This window comes from Sorex araneus, chromosome 1, assembly GCF_027595985.1.
Source record: "Sorex araneus isolate mSorAra2 chromosome 1, mSorAra2.pri, whole genome shotgun sequence".
In the NCBI taxonomy this organism is placed as follows: domain Eukaryota; kingdom Metazoa; phylum Chordata; class Mammalia; order Eulipotyphla; family Soricidae; genus Sorex; species Sorex araneus.
This window is the reverse complement of record NC_073302.1, coordinates 411,374,948-411,398,113: the sequence shown is the minus strand read 5'-3', so window position 1 is coordinate 411,398,113 and position 23,166 is coordinate 411,374,948. Positions and strand designations below refer to the sequence as shown.

General features: G+C 44.0%; 1 protein-coding gene across 1 annotated transcript; it reads right to left on the bottom strand.

The window, feature by feature from the left end:
- Positions 1–23,163, bottom strand: IFRD1 (interferon related developmental regulator 1). Its single transcript, XM_004602086.2, has 12 exons — positions 23,032–23,163; positions 20,201–20,305; positions 19,980–20,064; positions 18,537–18,661; positions 15,653–15,810; positions 12,743–12,793; positions 12,478–12,656; positions 12,283–12,391; positions 8,048–8,182; positions 3,099–3,227; positions 2,324–2,419; positions 1–324 (listed from the first exon to the last, which is right to left on the bottom strand). Exons 1-12 carry the CDS (start codon positions 23,123–23,125, stop codon positions 235–237), a joined length of 1,356 nt encoding a protein of 451 aa, XP_004602143.2. The 5' UTR covers positions 23,126–23,163; the 3' UTR covers positions 1–234.
- Positions 23,164–23,166: the final 3 nt, after the last annotated feature.

The window sequence follows — 23,166 nt, the reverse complement described above, 5'->3', positions numbered from 1 at the left end:
TGACCAAACATGACAAAGACTTTATTCATGTTTACTGATTATATTTACAGAGACTATTCAGTCATCATAACTCCCCATTTGCAATAGTTTAACATTAAATTATAACCCCTGCTATAAAAACTACCTATGTTGACCCAAGATAAAAATTGTTTTTAAGAGTTTAAATACATTAGAAGTTACAAAAAAATAAAATAAAAATTGGAAATGAGAAAGTAGTCTTCAAGTGCAGAAAATCTAAAAGAACTCTCCCACGTCTGCTCTCTTGTCTCGGCATTTGCTTCGAGCTTTTGTTCGGGCTTTGAAAGCTGCAGAATTATACAAATGCTGAAATGAAAAAGAAAAATCCATGTGAGCCACTTGATATCCTCTAAAAAATAAACCATGAAGGAAGAAATGAACTAATTCAACTCTAGGGGCCATACTCTGGTGGTCGGGGGCACAGGGCCATGTCCAGTGGAGAGGTGGGTAGGAGTGGACACTGGGGATCAAACAGGGCCCCACTCTTGCTGGTCACTGCCCACCACTTGAGCCAGCCCTCCAGCCCTATCAACAGTTTAAATGTTTATAAATCACAAAGAGGGGCTGAGGAGATAGCTCAAAGGCTGACGCGTGCGCTCTGAATACAGGGGCCTAGGGCTTGAGCCCTGGTACTACAGGGTTCTCTGAGCACTGCTGAAGTGACACCTGAGCAAATGCACCTAAGTAGCCCCCAAGGTACTGCTCTCTACGGTCCCCTAAACCTTAAGACACAAAACCACACAAGGGCTGGAGCAATAGCACAGCGGGTAGGGCGTTTGCCTTGCATGCGGCCGGCCCCGGTTCTATTCCCAGCATCTCATATGGTCCAAGCACCGCCAGGAGTAATTCCTGAGTGCATGAGTCAGGAATAACCCCTGTGCATCACCAGGTGTGACCCAAAAAGAAAAAACAAAAAACAAAACCACACAAAAGAGTGAAAAACATTAACACAAATAACTAGTTAGAGGAAAAGACAGGTCAAAATGTGAACAAGTTGCTCAACTGTTACACTGTCAATTAAACTAAGGGGGAAGGTGATAAAGATTCATAAACATTAATTTTAAAAAGTTTTAAATGATAAAACCTAATGTTCAAACAATGTAAAAGCTCTATGCTTTCATTCAGTACTGAAAACAATTAAGAATGAAAAACCATTATAATAGCTTTAGAAGTAATTTGGCAATACAGACCAAACTTATAATCTAGCCTTGTGTTCCCAAGAATCTTTTTCAAGACTCAAAAGAATATGCCCAAATACTACTGTTTTATTAATTATATTACTACAAAGGTATTGAATTTTTTAATACCCATCAATTACAAAGTCATAAAAATGACTCACTATATTCTACAATTATATAATTGAACATGTCCTACTCACTTAGATGGAAAAGGACAGACAATAACACATATTTCTACCCTCATACACTGCCATTTTCGGGATTGTACGAAATACTGCAGCCACTCTTGGTGGATGCACAAAATTTTACCTGGGTTTGGTTTGGCTATTCTAGTGATTTTTTGTTGATCTTGTTCTTTTGCACCACACCAAGCAGTGTTTGGGAAATCACTCCCAACTCAGGCACTTGAGCTGGTAAGGGCTGGACCCAGGTCTACTGTGTGCAAAACATTCATTCATTACTCTGCTCTCTCCGGCCCTGCTGCCTACAATTTAAACATAAACCACAAAACCCAGGAACTTCACTCCGAGGTATATCTCAATGACAAAGAAAGGTACTCCTGACTTATTACTTTGTGTTTTGGTATTGGGCCACAGTGACTGTGTTTAGTTATGAGTCCATGCACAAAGTACCATGTGTGATGCCAGGATCTATCTGGCGTCAGCCATGTGTGATGCAAGAATCTAAAACCCTATACTACATCTTCCGTTCCTAATAAGGTATTCAAAAAATAATTTAAAGAGGTACACATATGTCACTGTCACTCCGTTGCTCACTGATTTGCTCGAGTGGGCACCAGTAATGTCTCCATTCTGAGATTTGTTGTTAACTGTGTTTGTCATATTGGATACACCCCGGGTAGCTTGCCAGGCTATGTTTATAAAAGTATTATTTATAGGGCCCCAAAATACCAAAGTTTAAACACAAAATGATAGAATAAACGGAAACCATGTGAGAACAGTTTAAGATAACGAGGTCAAGTTTTTCATTGACACATACACTCCATCGCCAGCTACTCTGCCTGAAAACATCACAGCTAACGGCACGAAAACCACAGAGACACAGCTAAAGATGCCGTCACCTGGCAGGATCAAAGCCTCAACTCCACTTTGCTCTAACACACCTACCCTTTCAAATCGAGAAATCTTCATTGTTTTAAGTGTTGCAGCGTCCAGCATCACGGGAGGTCCAAGTTCAAATACATTGCGAAGGAATTCATTCGACTTGAGGGAAAGGAAAAGGAAAGAGGGCTCAGTAACAAGAGCAATGTTTAAAATTCTTTCCACAAGGTAAACTCAAATGGCTGGTATATGGATCCCCTAGCTATGAACTTAGTCTCCTATTTTCTATTTTAATTTTTCATTTTGCCCACACAAGGTGCAGACCAGGGACCCGCATGGCACCGGAGCCGGGGATGGAACTCGGCCTAACAGGCACAGCATGGGCTCCGGCCCTGGGCGCTCTCCGCCTGCCACCCTGCTTTTGAGATAAAATATTCTCCAATGCCTTGAATCCAAGAGAAGTTCTGTCACATCATTTTCATAAAAAAGATCAGTAAGATTTCTAGTAAACAAAATAAAATCAAAGGGCATGGTATAGCGGGGTAGGGCGCCTTGCCTGGCATGCATCCCTATGGTCCCCTAGCCCTGCCAGGAATAACACCTGAGTGCACAGCCAGGAGTAACCCCTAAGGACCACCAGGTGTGACCTCCAAACCAATATATCAAATCAAAGTCAAGTTTTATACTTTTTCAATGTTGCTTTTAAAAATTAAATCTACTTATTTGTATCACATTGAAATCATTCTATATATCCAATAAACTGAAAAGCTGATTAAGTAAACTATGTTGTTTCCCAATTTAAAAGTAAACACATATATATAGTAAAAAATCACCCACTTACCTGCAAGTGGTATTGCATCCCTGATCCAAGAACCTCCTTAAAGGTGTCATACGTATGTTTTTTGACCCAGCAATCAATATACATTCTTTCAGGACCAAATTTAACTGTTTCTGTTGGGAAATCCCGTTCCTAGTAATAGAAGAAACAATTATAAAAAGATTTGAAATAGACTAAGGAGTTCCTACATGAACACAAATTTCGAAACCAACATACAAGTTGAGATATGCAATCAAAGTGGTTTATACTTACAGCTCATACCTGAGCTGTGAAAAAACTACTCAGTAATTAAAAAAAAAGTACATATACTTTATATATAGTTGCGGTTCAACTAGAAAGCACAAATTTTGGATAATTACTGGCAAAGCAACACTGTGGTGAATGGCTTTAGGTGTCAGTTAAAAAAATAAAAACAAAAAAGAGGAGAGGGGCCAGACCAGTCATAGAGCGGGGTAGGGAACTTGCCCTGCACGTGGCCAACTGGGGTTCGATCCCCGGCATCCCATAGTGTCCCCTGAACACTGCTAGGAGTGATTCCCCAGTTCAGAGCCAGGAGTAACTCCTAAGCACCATCAGGTGTGATCCAAAGACCACTCCCCAGTCCCACCAGCCAAAAGCAAGCTAGATATTTTAGTCATCTATAATTGGTGGGAAGGCAGGCAGGTTGTTAGGACAAATTATCACCTCATAAGCAAAGCAATTGTGGAACCAGGGGAAGAAGCAGCAGCCCAGGAAAGAAAGCGAAGGCAAATGGAATCAACACACGCACCACCACGCACCACCACAAAGGGGAGAGAATCAGCGAGTGGAAGACTTCCGGGTCAGGGTAGCTTATGAACAAAGTAAGGGCAGGAGTGACAGGACAGTGAGTGGGGTGCATGCTCAGCATATAGCCCACCCAAGCAGCACCACGTACGGTCCCCTGAGCACAGCTGAAATCCTCCCTCCCCCAGCCCCCACCAAGAAAAGAGGCAGCATCTATGTCCAAGATTTCAGAGCTGGGGGTGCGGAGAAGAGCATGACTGTGAGGTACAGTAGAGGGATCTTGGCACTCCATGGTCACAGGATGGGAAAGCACGAGTATAAAATCCCACAGGTACTACTCCAAAACAAATATTGTTTGAAAGAGAAGAGGCATAAGGATAGTGGAGGCAGGGTCTCTAGCGCCATGGTGATGGGTGGAAGTGCAGTAACTTAATACTTTCTGTTCATTATTTTTCTGGGGGGGTGGGGGGAGGGTTACTCCTGGCTCTGCGCTCAGGAATTACTCCTGGCGGTGCTTGTGGAACATGTCAGGGATCAAACCTGGGTTGGCTGCATGCAAGGCAAGTGCCCTATCTGCTGTGCTACTGCTCTGACCCCAACAGTTATTTTTTATACCTGAAGCATGAATGCTGATAGTATTCTAACCATGTCACCTCAACTGCAATAAAATTAAAGACTACAACAAAAAACATTTTATAGAAGTAACTCTGCCACGACAATGTCTAAGGAGTAACCAATGGTGGGACTGGGGGTTTGTGCAGAACAGTGAGTGCAATGGGAGTAAAGGTCACAGTCAATACAAGATAGGATTTTTCACGTGACTGTAAGTCATCCACAATGGTAAGGGAGAACTGGAAAAAAAAAAAAAACCACAACTCTTCAATGAAAGAACAGGTGAGATCACAGCAATTGTCTTGCCTTCTTCATCTACCAGATTCCTTTTCTATCTCAGCAACATATGATTCAACATAAATTTTAGACTTCTGTGGATATGCCACTCAGTGGTTTGTGGTTTGAGCCAATACTTCAGCCTGTATAAGTGAGTTCCCTTGCCTACCAAGGGATCTATCTATATCTTGGAGCGATCTAGACCAATACCAGAAGCTTATCAAAGTGTGAGACAGAGCACTTTCATGAAAGACATAGCCAAGTCTGTTACAACAATGAAAAAAAAAAGAAAAAGAAAAAAGATTGCATTATTTTAGCGGTCCTAATTTCCAAGAACCTACCTAAGACACCAGAAAAGAACTCATGCATCATTATGCATCCTTGCCTACTTCTCTTTCCTAAATCAGAGATTCAAACCCTCCCTTTCTCCATTCAAAGCTAATCACAAGCCATTGTTCACGTTTTCAAGCAAGCCTTTCCATACATTTATTTTATGAACAGTCTCAAAGCAAAAAAAAAAAAAAAAAAGACAATAAAACAAAACCCTCTCATAATCTAGGGATCAATTATGGTCCCCTCCCCACAACAGCTACATTGGGAAAAGAAAGTCAAAACACACCCCTATCTACTTCTTCACTTCCCAGTGCACCTCCCCCGGGGCTTTTCTCCCAGCCCTGTAAGTCACTGTTCTTGCAAAGGTCACCAAGGGCTGAATCAAATCCAACTGACATTGCTCTCATGTGACTGCTGCAGCATGTGGCCCGGTTCCACAGCGGGCTGAGACGCCAATTTTGCTAATTACTGCCCTTAAACCTTTGTTCACAATTTTCCCTTAAAGATCACATTATTGCTTAAGAAATATAATGGAAGTGAAGTGAGAAAAATCACGGCAAACATCTTAATAATAATAAAAAAAAATGGGCCGAGGATTTTGAATTGTAGAATCTTGCCCAAAGACTCAGAAATGGCCAAGAGGCACGTGAAAAGATGCCATCCAGTTAGAAGGGAGATCGATGCGAATCAGAACCCCCGGACCCTCAGCTCACGAAGCTGTGAGAAAGTCTATTCTTTGAGAGAACGTGAGAATGTGAGAAGGAAATGCAAGCACCACAGCTGTGCCCAGGGGCATCATGCAGACGCCAGTGAAACCAGAGAGAGACCCACATGCTACACGGCTACACTCAACGTGCTATGTCAACAGAACAAATGGATGGACTGAACTAAACAAAAACAAACATGTGGACTGTGGGAATAATTAGTGATTGCTAGAAGGGAAAGGAGAAGGGAAATAAATGGGGACAAATGTGTAATGAAAGATAAAACTGGACTTGCATGGCGTTTAATTGTCTTCATTTTTGGGGGGCCACACTTCACACCTCTTGTCTGTGCACTCATGAATCACTACTGCTGGGCTTTAGGGACCATACAAGATGCCGGGGATCTAGGGCGTTTGCCTTGCATGCAGCTGACCAGGGTTTGATTCCCAGCCTCCTATATGGTCCCCTGAGCATCGCAAGGAGCAATACCTGAGTGCAGAACCAGGAGTGACCCCAGTGCATCGCCGGGTGTGACCCAAAAAGAAAAAAAAAGAAAAGCAAGCTCCCTACCCATTATACTATCTCTCTGGACCTTGGAACTGGACTTTCAGCAGCGAAGTTAATACAGTATGTGCACACACTGTGCTTCAATTATGCCTCAAACTGATGCTATACTGCAATGCTAAGACAAAAAAAAAAATTGACATTAATTGTATGTCAAAGCACCTAATAATTAAATGTTATCAGATTCAAAGAATATTAACTGGGGCTGGAGCGATAGCACAGCAGGTAGGGCATTTGCCTTGCATGCAGCCAACCCGCGTTCAATTCCCAGTATCCCATATGGTCCCCTGAGCACCACCAGGAGTAATTCCTGAGTGCATGAACCAGGAATAACCCCTGTACATTGCCAGGTGTGACCCAAAAAGCAAAAACAAAACAAAACAACAAAAAAAGAATATTAACTGAAATCATGGACTTTGGTTGAAAATAAGTGGTATGCTTGCAACAACTGGGCCTAAACTGATGCTTCTAAATTTGGGGATTTTAGCCAGAGGCTATTGCCAGAGTGCTCAAGGCTAACTCTAGACTCAGGGGTCACACCTGGTGGGGTTCAGAGAACCATATGCAGTGCCAGACACTGAACTCGGGCTTCTCTCCCTGTTCTAAGTTCTGATAGACATAAAAACATTCTATGGTAATACTCTTGAATTCTGTTAGCAATAATTTGAGAAATGGGCCCTTTCTAGCCTATGTATCTCCTTTCGTAGTGCTTGGGGGACCGTATCCCTAGACAAGGCATGTGCCCCAGCCCTCTGGGCCGTCTCCCCATCTAAAAATACTTCTAAGATCTGATCAACCAAAAAGTGGAAGGGGTCAGAGACGGTACAGTGGGTTAGTCACTTGCTTCTCTGAGTTCTCCAGCATTTCCCTGAGCATTTCCCCGAGCAGGAGTAAGCCCTGAGCAACGCCAGGTGGCCCAAAAATAAAAAGTGTAAAAGTTGGGATTCCTTGCAGTAAGACCGCCCGTATTCCACAGTTCATTTTTACCATTCACTCTAATCTCTGCAGGTTTTTAAACTGATTGGCTATTTAGCTTAAGACAAATCTGAGGATTGCAGGAGGGATTTGGGCATCGACGACTGATTTTAGGGAGCTTTATTCCAACACCGGGCTCTGTTATTTCCGCTAAGCATTAGCCTTCCTAGGCAGAGTTCAGACATTTTTTGCTTCACGGTACTCGGTAGGAAATAGTCCTTGCAAAATATGCTGTGCTACTTATATGCTCAGTGCCATTGCTGAAATAACGATAAGTACACCAATGGAATAGATCTCTTGTCACTGTTCTCAAGAGTCCCCGGGCAATACTGAATGTAGAGGACAGGAACTCCCTAGCCAGTGCTCAGAGGCCATATGCTGCTAGAGCTCGGAACCCAGGGTCCCCACCTACAGGCTATCCCCGTGAGCCAGATACCCCTCCCATTAGCTTTCTCTTTGAGGGCTGCGGCCAGCAGTGCTCAGGGATGGTCGTGTGCAGTACAGGGATAGAACCCACACCTCCTGCTGTCAAAGCTGGCCCTTGGCCTGCTCAGGCCTCTCTCCAGCCCCACTCTCTCAGGTGTTTCTATTCCTATAAAGCTGTACTTTCATTTATGTCATTAAAATCCTCCTCCGTCTTCCAAGGAGGTCACCGCTCTGCTCGAAGGCCCAGCTGGCTCTACAGGATGACCCCAAGTCTGCTCGCCTGGCGCCGAGGCCTACCTCCACCGCCCGCAGGACGTCCCTGAACACCGACCGCTGCTTTCTCTTGTCCACCTTGGCCCGGTGCTTATTTCCATCCGTGGACAAAGCCCGCAGCATCTGAGTCAAGGATTCCATGTCTTCATAGAAAAAGTCCTGCCAGGAAAAAAACAATTTGGCTGAGGATTTTTATGGTTCCACCCAGTCCCCCTCAGGAACACCCCACCTTGGGAAATATCCAAGGGTACTGTATGGAGCAATAACAGATCCTCGCGCTGTTTGGGCCCCCAGGCACATGGAAACGCAACATTCACAGGAGGCAAAAAAATTCAATCCAGAAACACTGGTTGCAAGATAATCTGTCAGCACCAAACAATTAACATTCCCCTTCCAAGTCTTTCCAGATGTATTCACCAAACATCTATCACGCCCTTGCATTTCTGAATTCAAGGCATGACCAGAATTTCAAAGCAGTTCAGGGTGAGTCAGATACACATACCAAGGCGGCTGCCCCAGCGACCAGAGCACACACCACCAGGGTTACAGGCTCAAGTTCTCAAAGTACTAGAGACAAGCAACGCTGTTTAAGGCACCTAATTCCAACTCACTGGCATGATCCCAAATAAGCCATAAAGCATTTATATTGTATTATTTGCTATCACCCTGAGGTTGATAATGGGCTTCTGTGTTCTAGTTTAAGTAGTCAAATTCTTTAAGAACTCTCTTTACCCTGGGGCCAAAGCAATAGTACAGCTAGTAGACTACTTGCACTGCATGAGGCTGACCTGGGATTGATTCCCCCCACCACGGGTCCCTCGAGCCCTGTCAGGAGAGATTCCTGAGTGCAGAACCAGGAGTAAGTCCTGTGCCCCTGACCCCACTGGTGAAAAAAGGGAAGAAATCTCTTCCTTTGGGCTCTTTTTATTTAATAACCTTTTTTTTTTTGTCTTTCAAGTAGTGCTCAGTCCCGTAGTTCCGTGGATCTAGAGGTCATACCCCATGATGCTCAGGGGCCATGCCTGCCTGCATTTAAACAGCTTGTCTAGGCTAGATAAGGCAGAGAAGACACCAGGATGACAATAATAATTGGGAATGATCATGCTGGACAAGAACTTGAGTGCTAAAAGTAGATAAAGGGATAAACATGATAACCTCTCAGTATCTGTACTGCAAACTACAATGTCCAAAAGGAGAGGGAGAGGGAGAGGGAGGAGAAGGGAGGGGGGAGGGAGGGGGGAAGAAAGAGAGGGGGGGAAAGGGAGAGAGAGAAGGGGCTGATGGAAGGGACACTGGGGAATGTACACCCGTGGAGGGATAGGTGTTAACACACTGTATGACAAACCTAATCATCAACAGCTTTCGAAGGGTCTATCTCAGTGACAATAAAAAAAATCGTGGGGTGGGGTAGGGGGAGGTCTTCTACTTCCCCAGTCTTTTCTTGACTTACAGTTCACAGAAACATTAAAAACTAAAAGATAGGCATCAGGGAGATGGCTCAAAAGGCTGAGTGCAGATTTTACATGTGGGGGCCTGGGGTTGGACCCCTGCACTGCATGGTCCCTGAGCACTGCCAAGAACGGCGATTAAAACAAGGACCCACTAAAAATGAATCATTTCTTTAGCTGACCCAAACCAGCACACACATGCATAAGCCAGAGAGTGAGACTCTCCAGTTCCCACTGATTAAAAAGCCCCTGTAGCCTCAAAATTTCTGTCACTAGAGGGGGCTAGAGAGATAATACAGTGGGTGCGGGTTTTGCCTTGCACATGCGCCAAGCCAGGTTCGGTCCCAGGAATCCAGTGTAGTTCCCAAGCCTGCCAAGAGCACCTGCAGAGTCACCAGGTATAAGCACTGAACCACAGAGTGTGGCGCCCAAACAAAAGAAAATGTTGTCACTAGCGGCAACTATCATTTAGCTTACTCTATTTAAAGAATAAGCCTCTGGACAGAGAGACAGAGAAAAGAAAAGCGCCTGCCACAAAGGCAGATGGGGGTGGCCAACAGGGTTGACAGGAGGGAACCAGGGGACACTGGTAGTGGGATGGCTGTTGGAACACTGTATGACTGAAACCTGATCATGAACAGTTTTTGTAAAGGTTTATCTCACTGTGACTCAATAAGAAAAAGCAAAATAATAATAATAATAATAATAATAATAATAAAAAGAGTAAGCCTCTGCTGGAGAGAGCTCCAAGGAATGAGTGCATGCTGTATATGCACAGGTCCCGGTCCAATCCTAGTACCACCAAGTGTAACCCAAACACCAAAACAGGCGTAGCCCCCAGAGCACAACCCAAAAAGCAAGACAGGGAAAAAAAAAATAATAATAAGCCTCTCTGTTCATACTCTTCTTCAAAGTACATATATGATCACTCACTCTCCTGGAGTATAAATGTGAGGGATCAAGGGGAATAGATTAATGGCTCAGAACATCTGAGTACACTGTACATAACACCCCAGCAAAGGACATTCCTTTACTTCAAAAAATACCATGTTTGGGGGCTGGAGTAATAGCACAGCGGGTAGGGCATTTGCCTTGCATGAGGTCGACCTGGGTTCGATTCCCAGTATCCCATATGGTCCCCCAAGCACCACCAGGAGTAATTCCTGAGTGCAGAGCCAGGAGTAACCCCTGAGCATCGCCGGGTGTGACCCAAAAAGACAAAAACAAAACAAAACACCATGTTAATTTATAATCCAGCTTTTCCGTGTCCTTGAACTCGGACTTAACAGGACATGAAACATCTGGATGCATTCTTTAGGCTACTTCAGTTATTAACCCAGTGAACATATATATGATTATAATTATATAATACACAATTCTGATAAAGTCGGCATAATTTAAGATGCACTACTACTGCCTTGGGGGAGGAAACCCTACCATGCAGTATTGTTTTGGTCAGGGGGATGCAATGCTAGGTATGCACCGCTGACCTCTGACCTATATCCCCAGACCTCTTACTCTTCAAAGAGTACAGAAAAGCTATGATCATTTCCGGCCAGCTTAAGGAACGGAAGATGAAAAACTAGGACATCCAAGGGCCAGAACAATAGCACAGCGGGTAGGGCATATGCCTTGCACTCGGCCAACCCGGGTTCGATCCCCGGCATCCCATATGGTCCCCCAAGCACCGCCAGGAGTAATTCCTGAGTGCAAAGCCAGGAGTAACCCCTGAGCATCGCTGGGTGTGACCCAAAAAGCAAAAAAAAAAAAAGAGAGAGAGAGAAAAAGAAAAACTAGGACATCCAGTTTCTGTGCCTTAAATGCTATGGACACATTTAACTAGCTCAATAGAATAAAATGGATTCCTCCTCAAGAATCCAATCTGAGAATCATTTGCTATTGACAGCATGAACTTACTTTCGTGAATTCAAGTTTTTAAATCCCAAGCATTTTTAAACAGTTCTAGAATGGAATGCAAAGAAATGGGGCAACCCATAACAGTTATTAACCCCATGTAGAATTACTGCTAAATAATTTTTCCCTGTTTTCTTGCAGCACCAGGGATCACACCCAAAGCCTTGCACACTTGATACTTGCCCAGGGTTCTCTGGCTAAATTAAATTCCCAGCCCCCAAATAATTCAACAAAAGGTTTTACTCTGGAAATACAGTATTTCTCCTTAAATTAAAATGCAGTAGGAGGTCACAAACAAGGGTGACTACACATCCCAGTTAGCCTGAAGCAAGAGGCTGCCTGCAAGCCCAGATTCTGAGGGCTCAGCAGGGTACAGTGTCAGGCAAACTGGGAAGCCCGGCTGCTCTGGCGAACCCCTTGCCATGCTATCAAGCACCCACAAGTGGACGGTGAGGCGGGAAAGAACCGCAGAGCGCATGTCCAGCAGGTGATGTCCTGCTCCATCTTTGGCTGAGGGACATTAAATAACAGTGACAAGGCAACTCTGACTCCAATCCTCTGACAAGGATCAGGCCTGAGTTTTGCTCATGTTAAAGAGTCTCTAAAGAGACTCCATACTATACCCAGCTCTCTCCTTGAATGGTGCCGAGTCTATACCCTTCAGTCCTACAGACAGTGAAAATGAAGTACGATGACATATGCTCAAATGCTGATCGACATCCTAGCCTACTGCTTTTAAAATGATTGCTATCACCACTGCCAAGGAGCAGGGTCATCAATTTCTTCGGTGCTCAACTGGCCATGCTCCAAAGGTAACATCCAATACTTAATTATCAGACAATGACAGAAACGTGGTCCCTGTGATGCCACCTTTTCCCGCTCTCATCAGATACTTACACTCTCTATTCCTCTGGCCAATTCAAACAGAAGAGCCAAAGATTCGCCGGCAGCTATCCTCATGTTTACATCATCAGAGGAGAGAAGGCTTGGAAGTTTGTGGAAATGCCTACGAAAGAGATTGTCATTACTATGTGAACGTAATTCAATGTGTCAAAAAATGTTTCTATGAAATATGAAACTAAAGATACATACACTTCGAGCTTTTTCTTCACTTCATTAATTGGGCATATGGTCAGTAATAGCGTCCATGCGAGGAGCGAGCTGATATGAAGCACTGTATTAGGGGTGCTGCAAATGACATTAGTGTCTTTCTCTTTAAGATAGGACTTGGTGAAGATATTTTCCAAACACTCCAGAGTTGAATACAATTCCTGAGACACAAGAACATGAAATGAGGTGACTGTCTTAAATGAGAAATGTGCAATTCAGTAAGGACAGCCGAAGGTCTCCTACTTACAGTGATGTCATCTGTGGCAATAAAACTGCAAACACCAAAGCATGTGGCACACTGAAAACACAAAAGAAAATAAGTCGTCAGTGTCTGAAATTTTCTCCATCTTCCTGCTTTTATAATTCAATAAGGAAACTTTCTCGGGACTGGGAGAGAATACCATGGATAAGGCACTTGCCTCACCTATGGCCAACCTGGGTTCAATCCCTGACACCATAGACAGTGCCCTTGGCCCCACCATAAATATAATATGAGCACTGCCCTATGTGGCACTCACCCTGGTCTCCCAAGCTCCCAAATATATTAAGTACCAACCATCATATAGAAATAAAGAATACAGATGAAGAGTTAAAGGAAGTGTGTTTTAACCTAAGTTCTTGTATCGCACTCAAAAGGTCACTTCAGGGGCTGGAGTGATAGCATAGTGGGTAGGGTGTCTGCCTTGCACGTGGCTGACCTGGGTTCAAATCCCAGCATCCCATAGGGTCCCCTGTGCACTGCCAGGAGTAATTCCTGAGTGCAGAGCCAGGAGTAACCCCTGTGCATCGCCAGGTGTGACCCAAAAACAAACAAACAAAAAAAAGGTAACTTCAAAAAAATTCCATTGAAGTTTCTTAGGATTAGAGAGAGAACAGGGATTAAGGTGCTCACCCTGCATGACACCATCCTAGGACTTATCCCTGGCACCCCATAAAGTCTCTCCTGAGTACCAGCAAGAATGATCCCTGAGCAGAGTCAGAAATAAACCCTGGGGCTGGAGCAGTAGCACAGCAGTTAGAGCGTTTGCCTTGCACGCGGCTGACCCGGGTTCGATTCCCAGCATCCCATATGGTCCCCTGAGCACCGCCAGGGGTAATTCCTGAGTGCAGAGCCAGGAGTAACTCCTGTGCATTGCCGGGTGTGATCCAAAAAGCAAAAAAAAGAAAAAAGAAATAAACCCTGAGCACAGCCAAGTATGGCCCCAAAGTAACAAAAATAAATAAATTTCTTATCTAAGATGTGCGTGAAACTACTCAAAGGAGAGAGAAAAAAAGAAAAACAACAAAACTGAAATGAGATATTTTAGCAGAAGCATAATTAGACATTATGTTAAGATTAGAGGGAAGAAGATCTCTATGAAACCACCAAACTCCCATTTCGCCTACAGGGGAAACAAGCTATTCTCAGTCTCCAAAGTTGACAAATCAAAAGAGGAGTATAAGGCTGGAGTGAGCCTCTCTTTTTGGCTTTCCCTACTTAGCTACCAGAGCTGAGACACGCAAAGATCTAGATGTGGCAGAGCTGCAGGACGGATGCCTAGAGAACATGCTTATCCGTACTGCGCAGTGACAGGAACAAAGAGAAATAGATTTTTTTAGCCAGCAAGTCTCCCAAGTTTATCTGAACAAAAAAAGCATTGTTTTCTTTAAATACTGCTAAAGATGAAGGAACTAATTTAAATACCCAGTATTCAAGTTTTCAAATTTGAACTCGTTCTCTTAATAGAACATTCAATTTCATGTAAGATTAAATTCTTTAGGGCCACAGTGATAGTACAGTGGGTAGGACACTCGCCTTGCACATGACCAACCTGGGTTTAATCCCCAGAACCCATATGGTCTCCCCAAGCACCACCAGGAATGATTCCAGAGTGCAGAGCCAAGAGTAAGCCCTGAGCCCCAGCAAGGCTGCCCCCTGCCCCTGTCCAAAAAAGTTAAATTCTTTATATCATTGTAGATTCAGATTCACTTTTCAAGTCTACCTAAGACCTTATTTATGTCTATGAAGTCACTGTCACTGACATCCCATTGCTCATTGATTTGCTCGAGTGGGCACCAGTAACGTCTCCATTGTGAGACTTGTTACTGTTTTTTGGCATATCGAAGACACCACTGGTAGCTTGCAAGGTTCTGCCGTGGGGACGAGATACTCTTGGTAGCTTGCCGGGCTCTGAGAGGGGCGGAAGAATCGAACCCGGGTCGGCCACGTGCAAGGCGAATGCCCTACCCGCTGCACTATCACTCCATGTCTGTCTATGAAGTAACAGTGTTAATGCTGTTATTTATAATCACTTTGTACAACAAATAAAAACACCAAAACCAGGGCCAGGATTACTTGTGGCTTAACTCACAGAGCAAATACCTAGCATGTACGAGGCCCTGGGTTTGATCCCTGGCACCAGAAAGCCTACCCCATCCTGCCCCCAACACGGCCAGTCCCTAGCACTGCCTGGACGGACTGGTCTCCAAATCCACAAAATACCCATAATCTAAAGTCAAGTGTTACAAGCAACAGAAATCAATTAAGAAAGCAAATGCTTCTCCAAACCCTAAAACCTAAGAATGTTTCACAAGTCAGTTTCAGAACCCCCAAGTCCACAAATGCACCCATAAATGCAGCTTTTTCATGAGGATTTAGAGTTCAGTCAGCAAAAAAACACCCCATTAAACTTCAGAACCCCATGACAAAACATTGTGGAAATCATCTAATCAATGTGTTACTCAAAAGTATTTTACAGTCTGCTCCCTCTACCTGCAATGCAACACAGTATTCCACATCGGCATATAAGATCTTCAATTTCATGACATTCAAATATGTAGAAATCTGTTCACTTTGGAATACTCTGTGGGGTCTCAGAAAACTTTAAATAACTGTCATGCCATCCTGCTCAGTAAAATTACAGTGAGAATGAAAAAGTTAATGTCTGAAAGTCATGCCTAGATGTAAAAAAAAATTATTTTTTCCTATTGTTTTTGTGTAAAAAAACCTTTTCAATGACTTTTCTGTGCCACATCTGACAATGCTTCGAGGCTCCTCGCAGCTCAGTGCTCAGAGGACCATGCGGTGTGCGGGACGGAGCCAGGATCTCCTGTGTGGACACTCCATCCCCTTGAGTCATCCACCTCCAGCCCCGCAAAACGTAACTTTTATACTTACAGTTTGCCTCGCTTGGATGCTGGCTGTTCCGTCACAAATAATTTTCCTTAAGATCGGTCCAAGAGTTTTTAAAACCTCTTCACTTTCAATCCCAGGGCCCAACTGGATGCAGAGAACAGACGCCAATGCTGCCGCGGCACGCTGCTCATCACTCTTACCTGTCAAATACGCCAGGACACACCATTACACAACATTTTCAGTAGACTTAAGGCAGCCATTCCCCAACTCTGTTCAGTTTCAAAATAGCATCGAGCATTTATGAGACCCACAAGAGATGCCAGGTTTGGAGATGCGGTTGCCAAGCTGGTGACGCCGAAGAGCTGCAACTCTGAAAGAGACCTCATCACCGCTCAGCGCTCCTCCAAACCACTCACTCACTGCCAAACTGTTTCCTTGTTCCTCAAACAGAGGTGATCACCGAGCTGAAGGGAAGGCGGGGCGTCCTGGGAACAATCACATTTCTAGCCCGGTTATTTCTGCATTCACAGAATCGGGCTCAAGTAGCTTTGCATTCCTTTCCCTAGTATTTCAGACGTCCATAGTCCAAACTAAGCCTTCAAAGTCCCCATCTTCACTAGAATGTTCTTCAACCAAGTTAAAATTAAAGGGGCTCTTGGGGGCGAGAATTAGTTCAGTGGACTGGAATGGGAGGCCCGGGTTCAAGCAGCAGCACTACCCAGTCCCCTGGGCACCGAGAAGGGAATAACTCCAAGGACAACTGGAAATGGCCCAAAAAACAAAAATTAAAATTAATAAAGGGGGCTCCTAAAAACTGTAGAAAATACACTAACGTAAATGTCCATGTAAATTTACTCTTGAGCACTGTATATAACACCAAAGGGTTTGGGCAAATTTGAACTTAGAATTATTGTCTGGTACTGTATAAAATATGCCAGCTGGAATAAAATCTTTATTTTTAATTTGGGAGCTGGAGGGTACACAGTGCTGTGTTCAGAAGACCACAAAGTGCCAGGAACTAAGCTCACAGTTACTGCATGCAAAGCAAGTGCTCCATGTACCAGCCCTAGAATAAAATTTGTTTTGATTTTTGGGCCTCACCCAGCCCTGCTCAGGGATCGCTCCAGACAGAATTAGGAGAAACATCCAATTACCATCACAAGATAGTCCAAAAATAAGCCTTTATATCACTGTATCACTGTCATCCCGTTGGTCATCGATTTACTCTCGCGGGCACCAGTAACCTCTTTATTACACTCAGCCCTGAGATTTTAGCAGCCTAGAGACTCTTTCAGGGTCAGGAGAATGAGACCTATCGTTACTGTTTTTGGCATATCGAATATGCCACAAGTATGTATTTATCTGTTACTGTGTATATGTGTGTGTGTGTATGTCTGTGCTGTATATATAAGCTCTCATGTATATGTATATGTATATGTATATGTACATATATATGTGTACATATGTATGTATATATAAAATTTATGTTTTCCAGGCATCTGATTGATATAAGAAGGGTAGCTTAGACGAAAAGCTTCCAAATACCTGTCTCAAAAATACTAACCCATAACAAAACTCAAGCAAGAAAACAAAATTAAGTTTATTTAACTTTATAGGTGGGTGTGGAGAGGGGAAGGCAACCAAAACACCCAACAATGCTCAGGACTTATTCCTGGCTCTGAGTTCAGGGAAAATTCCTGGGACGTTCAGGGGACCATAAGATTGCCAGGGAACAAATCCGGGTCGGCTGTATACAAGGTAAGTACCCTAACCACTGTACTATAACTCCAGCTCACTTCACTCCCATTTAAAGAAATGTGTGCTTCTTCCATTTTGGCTGCTATAAATATCTTATTTAAAAAGTGATGATTTCCATAGCAAAATAGTAAGCAGACATACTCAAATATTTTTAATTGAGGCCTATATTAATCTGAAATATGGACAATCTTAGAGATCTCTATTCATAATTCCTTAAAGTTCTGTGATTATAACAATACGAATTCTAGAATCTCAATTACACAAAGTTCTGTAACATATTCCAAGGGATCCTGGAAAAAGCTATCATCTACAGGTATTATGGATGCTTTTAAAAAAAATGAGTCATACTTTCAAATTCTTAGAACAATGAAGTAGGATAGTTTTTCTAACAAGAAATTAGTTGGTAACTAATCCAAGTTTTTAAACCTGATAGACATAAAGGAATGCTTCTGAGTTAATAGAGCATGACAATCCACCCCAGTCTTTCAAGATATTTAATTTACAAATAAGTTCTGAGGAGTCTAATTTTGAGTTTTATCACGTATGATGTACTCTGTAAATTTTTTGATTGAGGCATCATGATTTACAAAATTACTCATAGTTGAGTTTCAGGTATACAATTTTCTTCTTTTCTTTTTTTTTTTCTTTTTGGGTCACACCTGGCGAGTTACTCCTGACAGTGCTCAGGGGACCATATAGGATGCTGGGAATCGAACCCGGGTCAGCCGCGTGCAAGGCAAACGCCCTACCCTCTGTGCTATCGCTCCAGCCCCAGGTATACAATTTTCTAATACGAACCCACCATGAATATCAACTTTCTTCCACCAATGGCCACAGATTCCTTCCCACCCCCCACACCTCACTTCCTTGACAGGTACCTTTTTTTTACACCCTGGTTTACAGAACAGTTAATGAGGTTTCCGTGCATAACACTGTTTCTCCCAGGGTCAGCTACCCTCCATCATTACCCCAATGTCCCCATCATTCCCCCTCAGAGTGGCAGGCCTCCTACTGAAGAATATGGTGTAGAAAGATGTAGCAGTAAATTAGTATTGCAGTAAACTAGTCTTTGACTGCCATTAACAAGCAGTACAAGTAGCACAAGTAACAAGAAAGTAGCAAATCCCTTTTCAGTTCTTTCCCTGTGACTTGAATACAAGGACATTACCTTTTTTTAGGCAGCGTTCAATGCTATCAGTTAAAGTCATTCTTCTTTCCAGAATAAATTCATAAAGCATTTTTGATGACAGTGCATTTTTAATACCTTCAAGAGCTGCTGTCCTTGTTTTTGCACTATTTAAAATAAAACAGAAAAGATAAAGCTGGAATGTATCTAACAATGACTTTTTGAAATAGCTCAAAATTCCCCCTCAATATTTTCTTATGGATTTTTTTTTTTTTTTTTTTTTGCTTTGGGTCACACCCGGCGATGCACATGGGTTACCCCTGGCGATGCTCAGGGAACCATATGGGATGCTAGGAATCGAACCCAAGTTGGCCACGTGTAGGGCAAACGCCCTACCCGCTGTGCTATCGATCCAGCCCCATTCTTATGGATCTTTAACATCTAATTGTCATCAAGTTCTAACCATTTCTCACTAGTAATTTTCCTTTACAATTTACATGAAAAGTTCTAAAAGCCACTCTACAGCAAAGCATTTTTCCATTTATTTTATAACGTGAACTTTAAAATCTAGTGTTTGGTTCCAATGCATAAGAACATATTCTCCTATACTAGATACATATATAAGTAAACACACTTTTTCCCCCCCAGGACTACAAAGTGTTTTTTGTTTGTTTGTTTGCTTTTTGGGTCTTACCCGGTGATGCAGAGGGGTTACTCTTGGCAAACGCCCTACCCACTGTGCTATTGCTCCAGCCCCACAAAGTATTTTTAAATTTCATGATTACCAACTTCTGGGCTTTTTTGTTTGTTTCTGGATTGGGAGGAGAGGCACCAGGGCTCCTCCATTCAGTGTGAATGCTGGGGATTGAAATTTGGGGCCACCAGGCCTGTGTTCCAGTCGCTTGAGCTATCTCCCCACCCTGTTTTGTGGGCTTTAGGGGCACGGGTTAGACAAACCCGACCGGGCTCAGGGCTTATTCCAGGCAGCGTCTGCAGGACCCTATGTGGTGCCAGGGATCAAACTAGGATCACCCGTGTGTACAGCAAGTGCCTTAACCCTCATACTCTGGACCCCTCTTTATTTTAAATCAGTTTCAGAGCAATTGTGAAATATGAATACTATTTAGCTTTGCTATTTCTCCCTGATGTCTGTAGCAAATTTTGAATGAGGCTTTTAAAAGCAAAGTTCCTTTATCCTTCTAGTTGAATGCTAATTTTAAATTTAGTGAATCCATTTAAATTATAATCAAATAGTTATGTGGCTTTATGCTAAAACAATAACTAATCTGAGTTAATTGCTAAATTCTAGCAGCAAGCTCCTATCCACATTAAAAACAAAGGAAACAAACGACAGAAGTTCCAAAAAGAATAAAACAGTAACAAAGAGAAGCACACAAATCAAGCTTTAGAATCAGACACACACAATTTATACATATCTAAAGGAGGCTAATTAGAAAAAAATCAGAAAAGGTCAAGGTCTCCAACCTCTTATCTAGAGTCAGATCAATGAATCCCTTTAATTTGTATTCTAAGTCTTCTTGAGTTCCTTCTTCATCAAGAACTTCTGGGCCTAAGGAAGAAAAGAAACAACCACTATAATTAAAGTAGCAAAAACAACCCTTAGGAAATACTAATAGTGTTATCTTAACCGCAAGATTCCTCCACCCCAAACCACCAATCTGAAATTGCAAATTTAAAACCCATACCATCGTCAGCAAAACTGGAAGGATCACTGTAACCACTGCAATGACTCATTGTTTCAATCGATGCATCCTCATCACTGAAAGGTTGAACATTTCGATGCTGGCCACCTATGAGGTAAAAAGGGGATGGACAATAAATAATTGTGTCGCATATATACATGTCAGTATACTAGCTTTCAGTTTTTCTAAATGTACTTTAGAAATTCAATAATCAAAGCGCAAAGTCACGTAAGTAAAGGGATGATTAGAGAACATCCATTACCCCTAAAGTCAACCAAAGCCCACAGTAGGGGAAAAAAAAAATATTTAGAGGGCTTGAGTGATAGTATAGCAAGTAGGTTTTGATCCCTAGCACCCCTCAGGCCAGGAGCAATTCCTGAGCACAGAAACAGAAATAAGCGCTGACCACCACTGGAAGTGGTCCCCAAACGCCAAGCTCAAAAACTAAATAAAATTCTTTTAGAAGAACTGGCATGAATGCCTGACATATAGGTCAGATCCATCCTTCTTGTGATCCTAAGTCCCATGACTGAGGAGGTGCGCCAACAAATCCTTATCTTAGAAGTTTCCTTACAAACAAGTTTTGTCTTTTTAAAATGTTCTCCATGTGCCAGAGCAAGAGTAGAGGGTAGGGTGTTTGATTTGCTTACGGATCCCAACACATAGGGTGCCCCAAGAACTGCCGGAAATGGTCGCTGTGAATAGTCAAGAATTAGTCTTGAGCACTCCTTGGTGTAGCCCAAAACCAAAAGTAATTTTTTCCAATGTTTTACAGAAACCAGGTAGGGCATTTGCCTTGCACCAGGCCATTTTTCATTCCAGCATCTCACCTTTCCCCTGAGCCCCACCACCACGAGTGATCCCTGAGCACAGAGTCAGGAGTTAGTCCTGACCACTGCTGGTGTGGCCCTCCCTCCCCTTCCCCCCCCCAAAAAAAAGTTAAGCCTCATTCAGAGGAAATCAAGTTACTCAGCCCCAGTGTAAACCTCAAAAGATATTCAGAGTGCAGTTTTATAAACTAAAGAATTATTTTTTTCATTTGCCTGTATACATGAAAATTCAGTGCTTAAACATACCTTTGTGACCAAAAAGAATGGAAAAAGCAGCAGCAATAAAGTTGTTGCAAGATCATCAATGAGCCTTTGGGTAAATCAAAGGCATTTCCCATGGTCAGGGGAGAAGGAAGTTGGCGGAAGGGTGTAAAAGCCTGTTTGAAATTCAAAGAGGCCAGCAATAGAATCTTTGTCTCAAAATGACCTCTACTTCCTGCTTCTCCATTATTTCATCAACAAAAGGTAAACTAAACTTAAAGAATAACATGAATAAGGTTCTGGAATTAAAATGTTTCCTCAAGCAAGGAAGGGGTGCAGCAAGGCTAAAGAGAAGGGACAACGTATGTAAAGGTGTCCTTAAATCACACATAGCAGATACCACCACCAAAACCAAAAACCACCTATTTTACACCTTGATGAGAGAAATTCAATTCGTGGTCATTGAAAAGTGCAAGAGATGAAAAGATACAAAAGAAAAAAATATCCATCCCATTGGTAAAATGTTTAACAGAGAGCCACAAGTTTTAGTGCTGCTTTAACTCCTAGTTAAAAGAAAAAAGTTATTTAAATACCAGTTTCCAATCACCTCTAACACGAAAACTGGCCAATCTACCTTGAAACAAACAAAGGTGGTGTCATGGTCAAGGGTCAATGGGCGGTGAATTACCTAAAAACTAGAAATGAGGTCGGAGGTGAAAACTTGGGGATATTCTAAGACTGAACTCCATCACCTCAACCATTATGACTTGAGGTCATGTTATCCGGCTCCCGTTGCCAATGCGTTTGAGTGGAGGGTGGTCTCTCGTAGGACTTTGCGTCTGCAGAGCTTTTGTGCTAATCGTATGGTTCGTGTCACTAATTCAGTTAAGCACCCACCTACCATCCAACCCACCTAGGATAAACTGCAGTTAAGGAGAAAAGAGAAAAAATAAAATAAAATAAAAGACCCTGAAATTGATCTCATCTGCACCCTGGGCACCAGCACCAGCGCGGGCTAACCCGGTAAAATGCGACACAAAGGGGACCGCGGAGCTACCCCCACCCCACCCCGCAGCCAGGGGAGGTGGAGGTGGCCTCGAGGCTTGTGCAGGTGCCACACGCAGGAACACTCAAGCTTTAGGCGAGGACAGTGGCTCTGAGCCACTCGGCCGGGCCACGTGGACACGCGGGAGACGCATTAAAAAAAAAAAAAAAAAAAGGGCGGCGTGAGGCAAAGCCACCCAGGCGCCTCTGCGTCACCCCGGCCCCGCCGCGCCAGGCCCATGCCGCGTGACGCAAGAGCGGGTCCCAAGCCGCCGGACGTCTGGCATTCCCCGGAGCTGCCAGGTCGGTGCCAGGGAATGTCAGGCTGCCCGGGGCAGCGCGCACGCACGCCACACTCGGATCTCTCGGGTCACCCGCAAAGCCCCGGGAGCTCGGGAGAGCAAGCAAGCGCCCCCGGCGGGAGCGCCTCTCCCGCCCCCCTTCCCGCCACTCGCGATCGCGACACAGACACACACGCATGCAGTGGGGACCTCTCCCCGCCCGCATCGCCCCCCTCCCCGCCCCCACAGCCGGCGCCCAGGAGGAATGAGGCTCGCATGCCAGCGCCAAATCGCGCGAGCGCGGCGCCCGGGGCACGCTGGGAACTGTAGTTCTGACAGCCCCGCCGGGCGCCCGCGCGCCAGCCCAAGTCTCGCCGGGCAAGAACTACGACTCCCGCCGTGCCTCGCGCCACGAGACCCGCCAGACCGGCCGGCAACCGGGATGCCGCGGGCTGGCGGGGATACCCTTTTTTTTTACCTGCTGTGGCCGCCGTCGCAGCAGCTGCCCCGGAGCCCCCGCCACTGCCGCCGCCGCCGCGGTGGGGAGCGTTCCGCTTCTTGTTTTTCGGCATCGTGGGACGCCCGGCGCCGCCTAGACTCGGAGCTTTGAGCG

Excerpts from the sequence above, each read along its gene's own strand:
- IFRD1 (XM_004602086.2), bottom strand. The coding sequence starts at position 23,125 with ATGCCGAAAAACAAGAAGCGGAACGCTCCCCACCGCGGCGGCGGCGGC. Across the intron at positions 18,662-19,979 it reads GATCTGACTCTAGATAAGAG|TGCAAAAACAAGGACAGCAG; the intron begins GTTGGAGACCTT and ends TATTTTAAATAG. Across the intron at positions 325-2,323 it reads AGATTTCTCGATTTGAAAGG|CATTTGTATAATTCTGCAGC; the intron begins GTAGGTGTGTTA and ends TTTTCATTTCAG.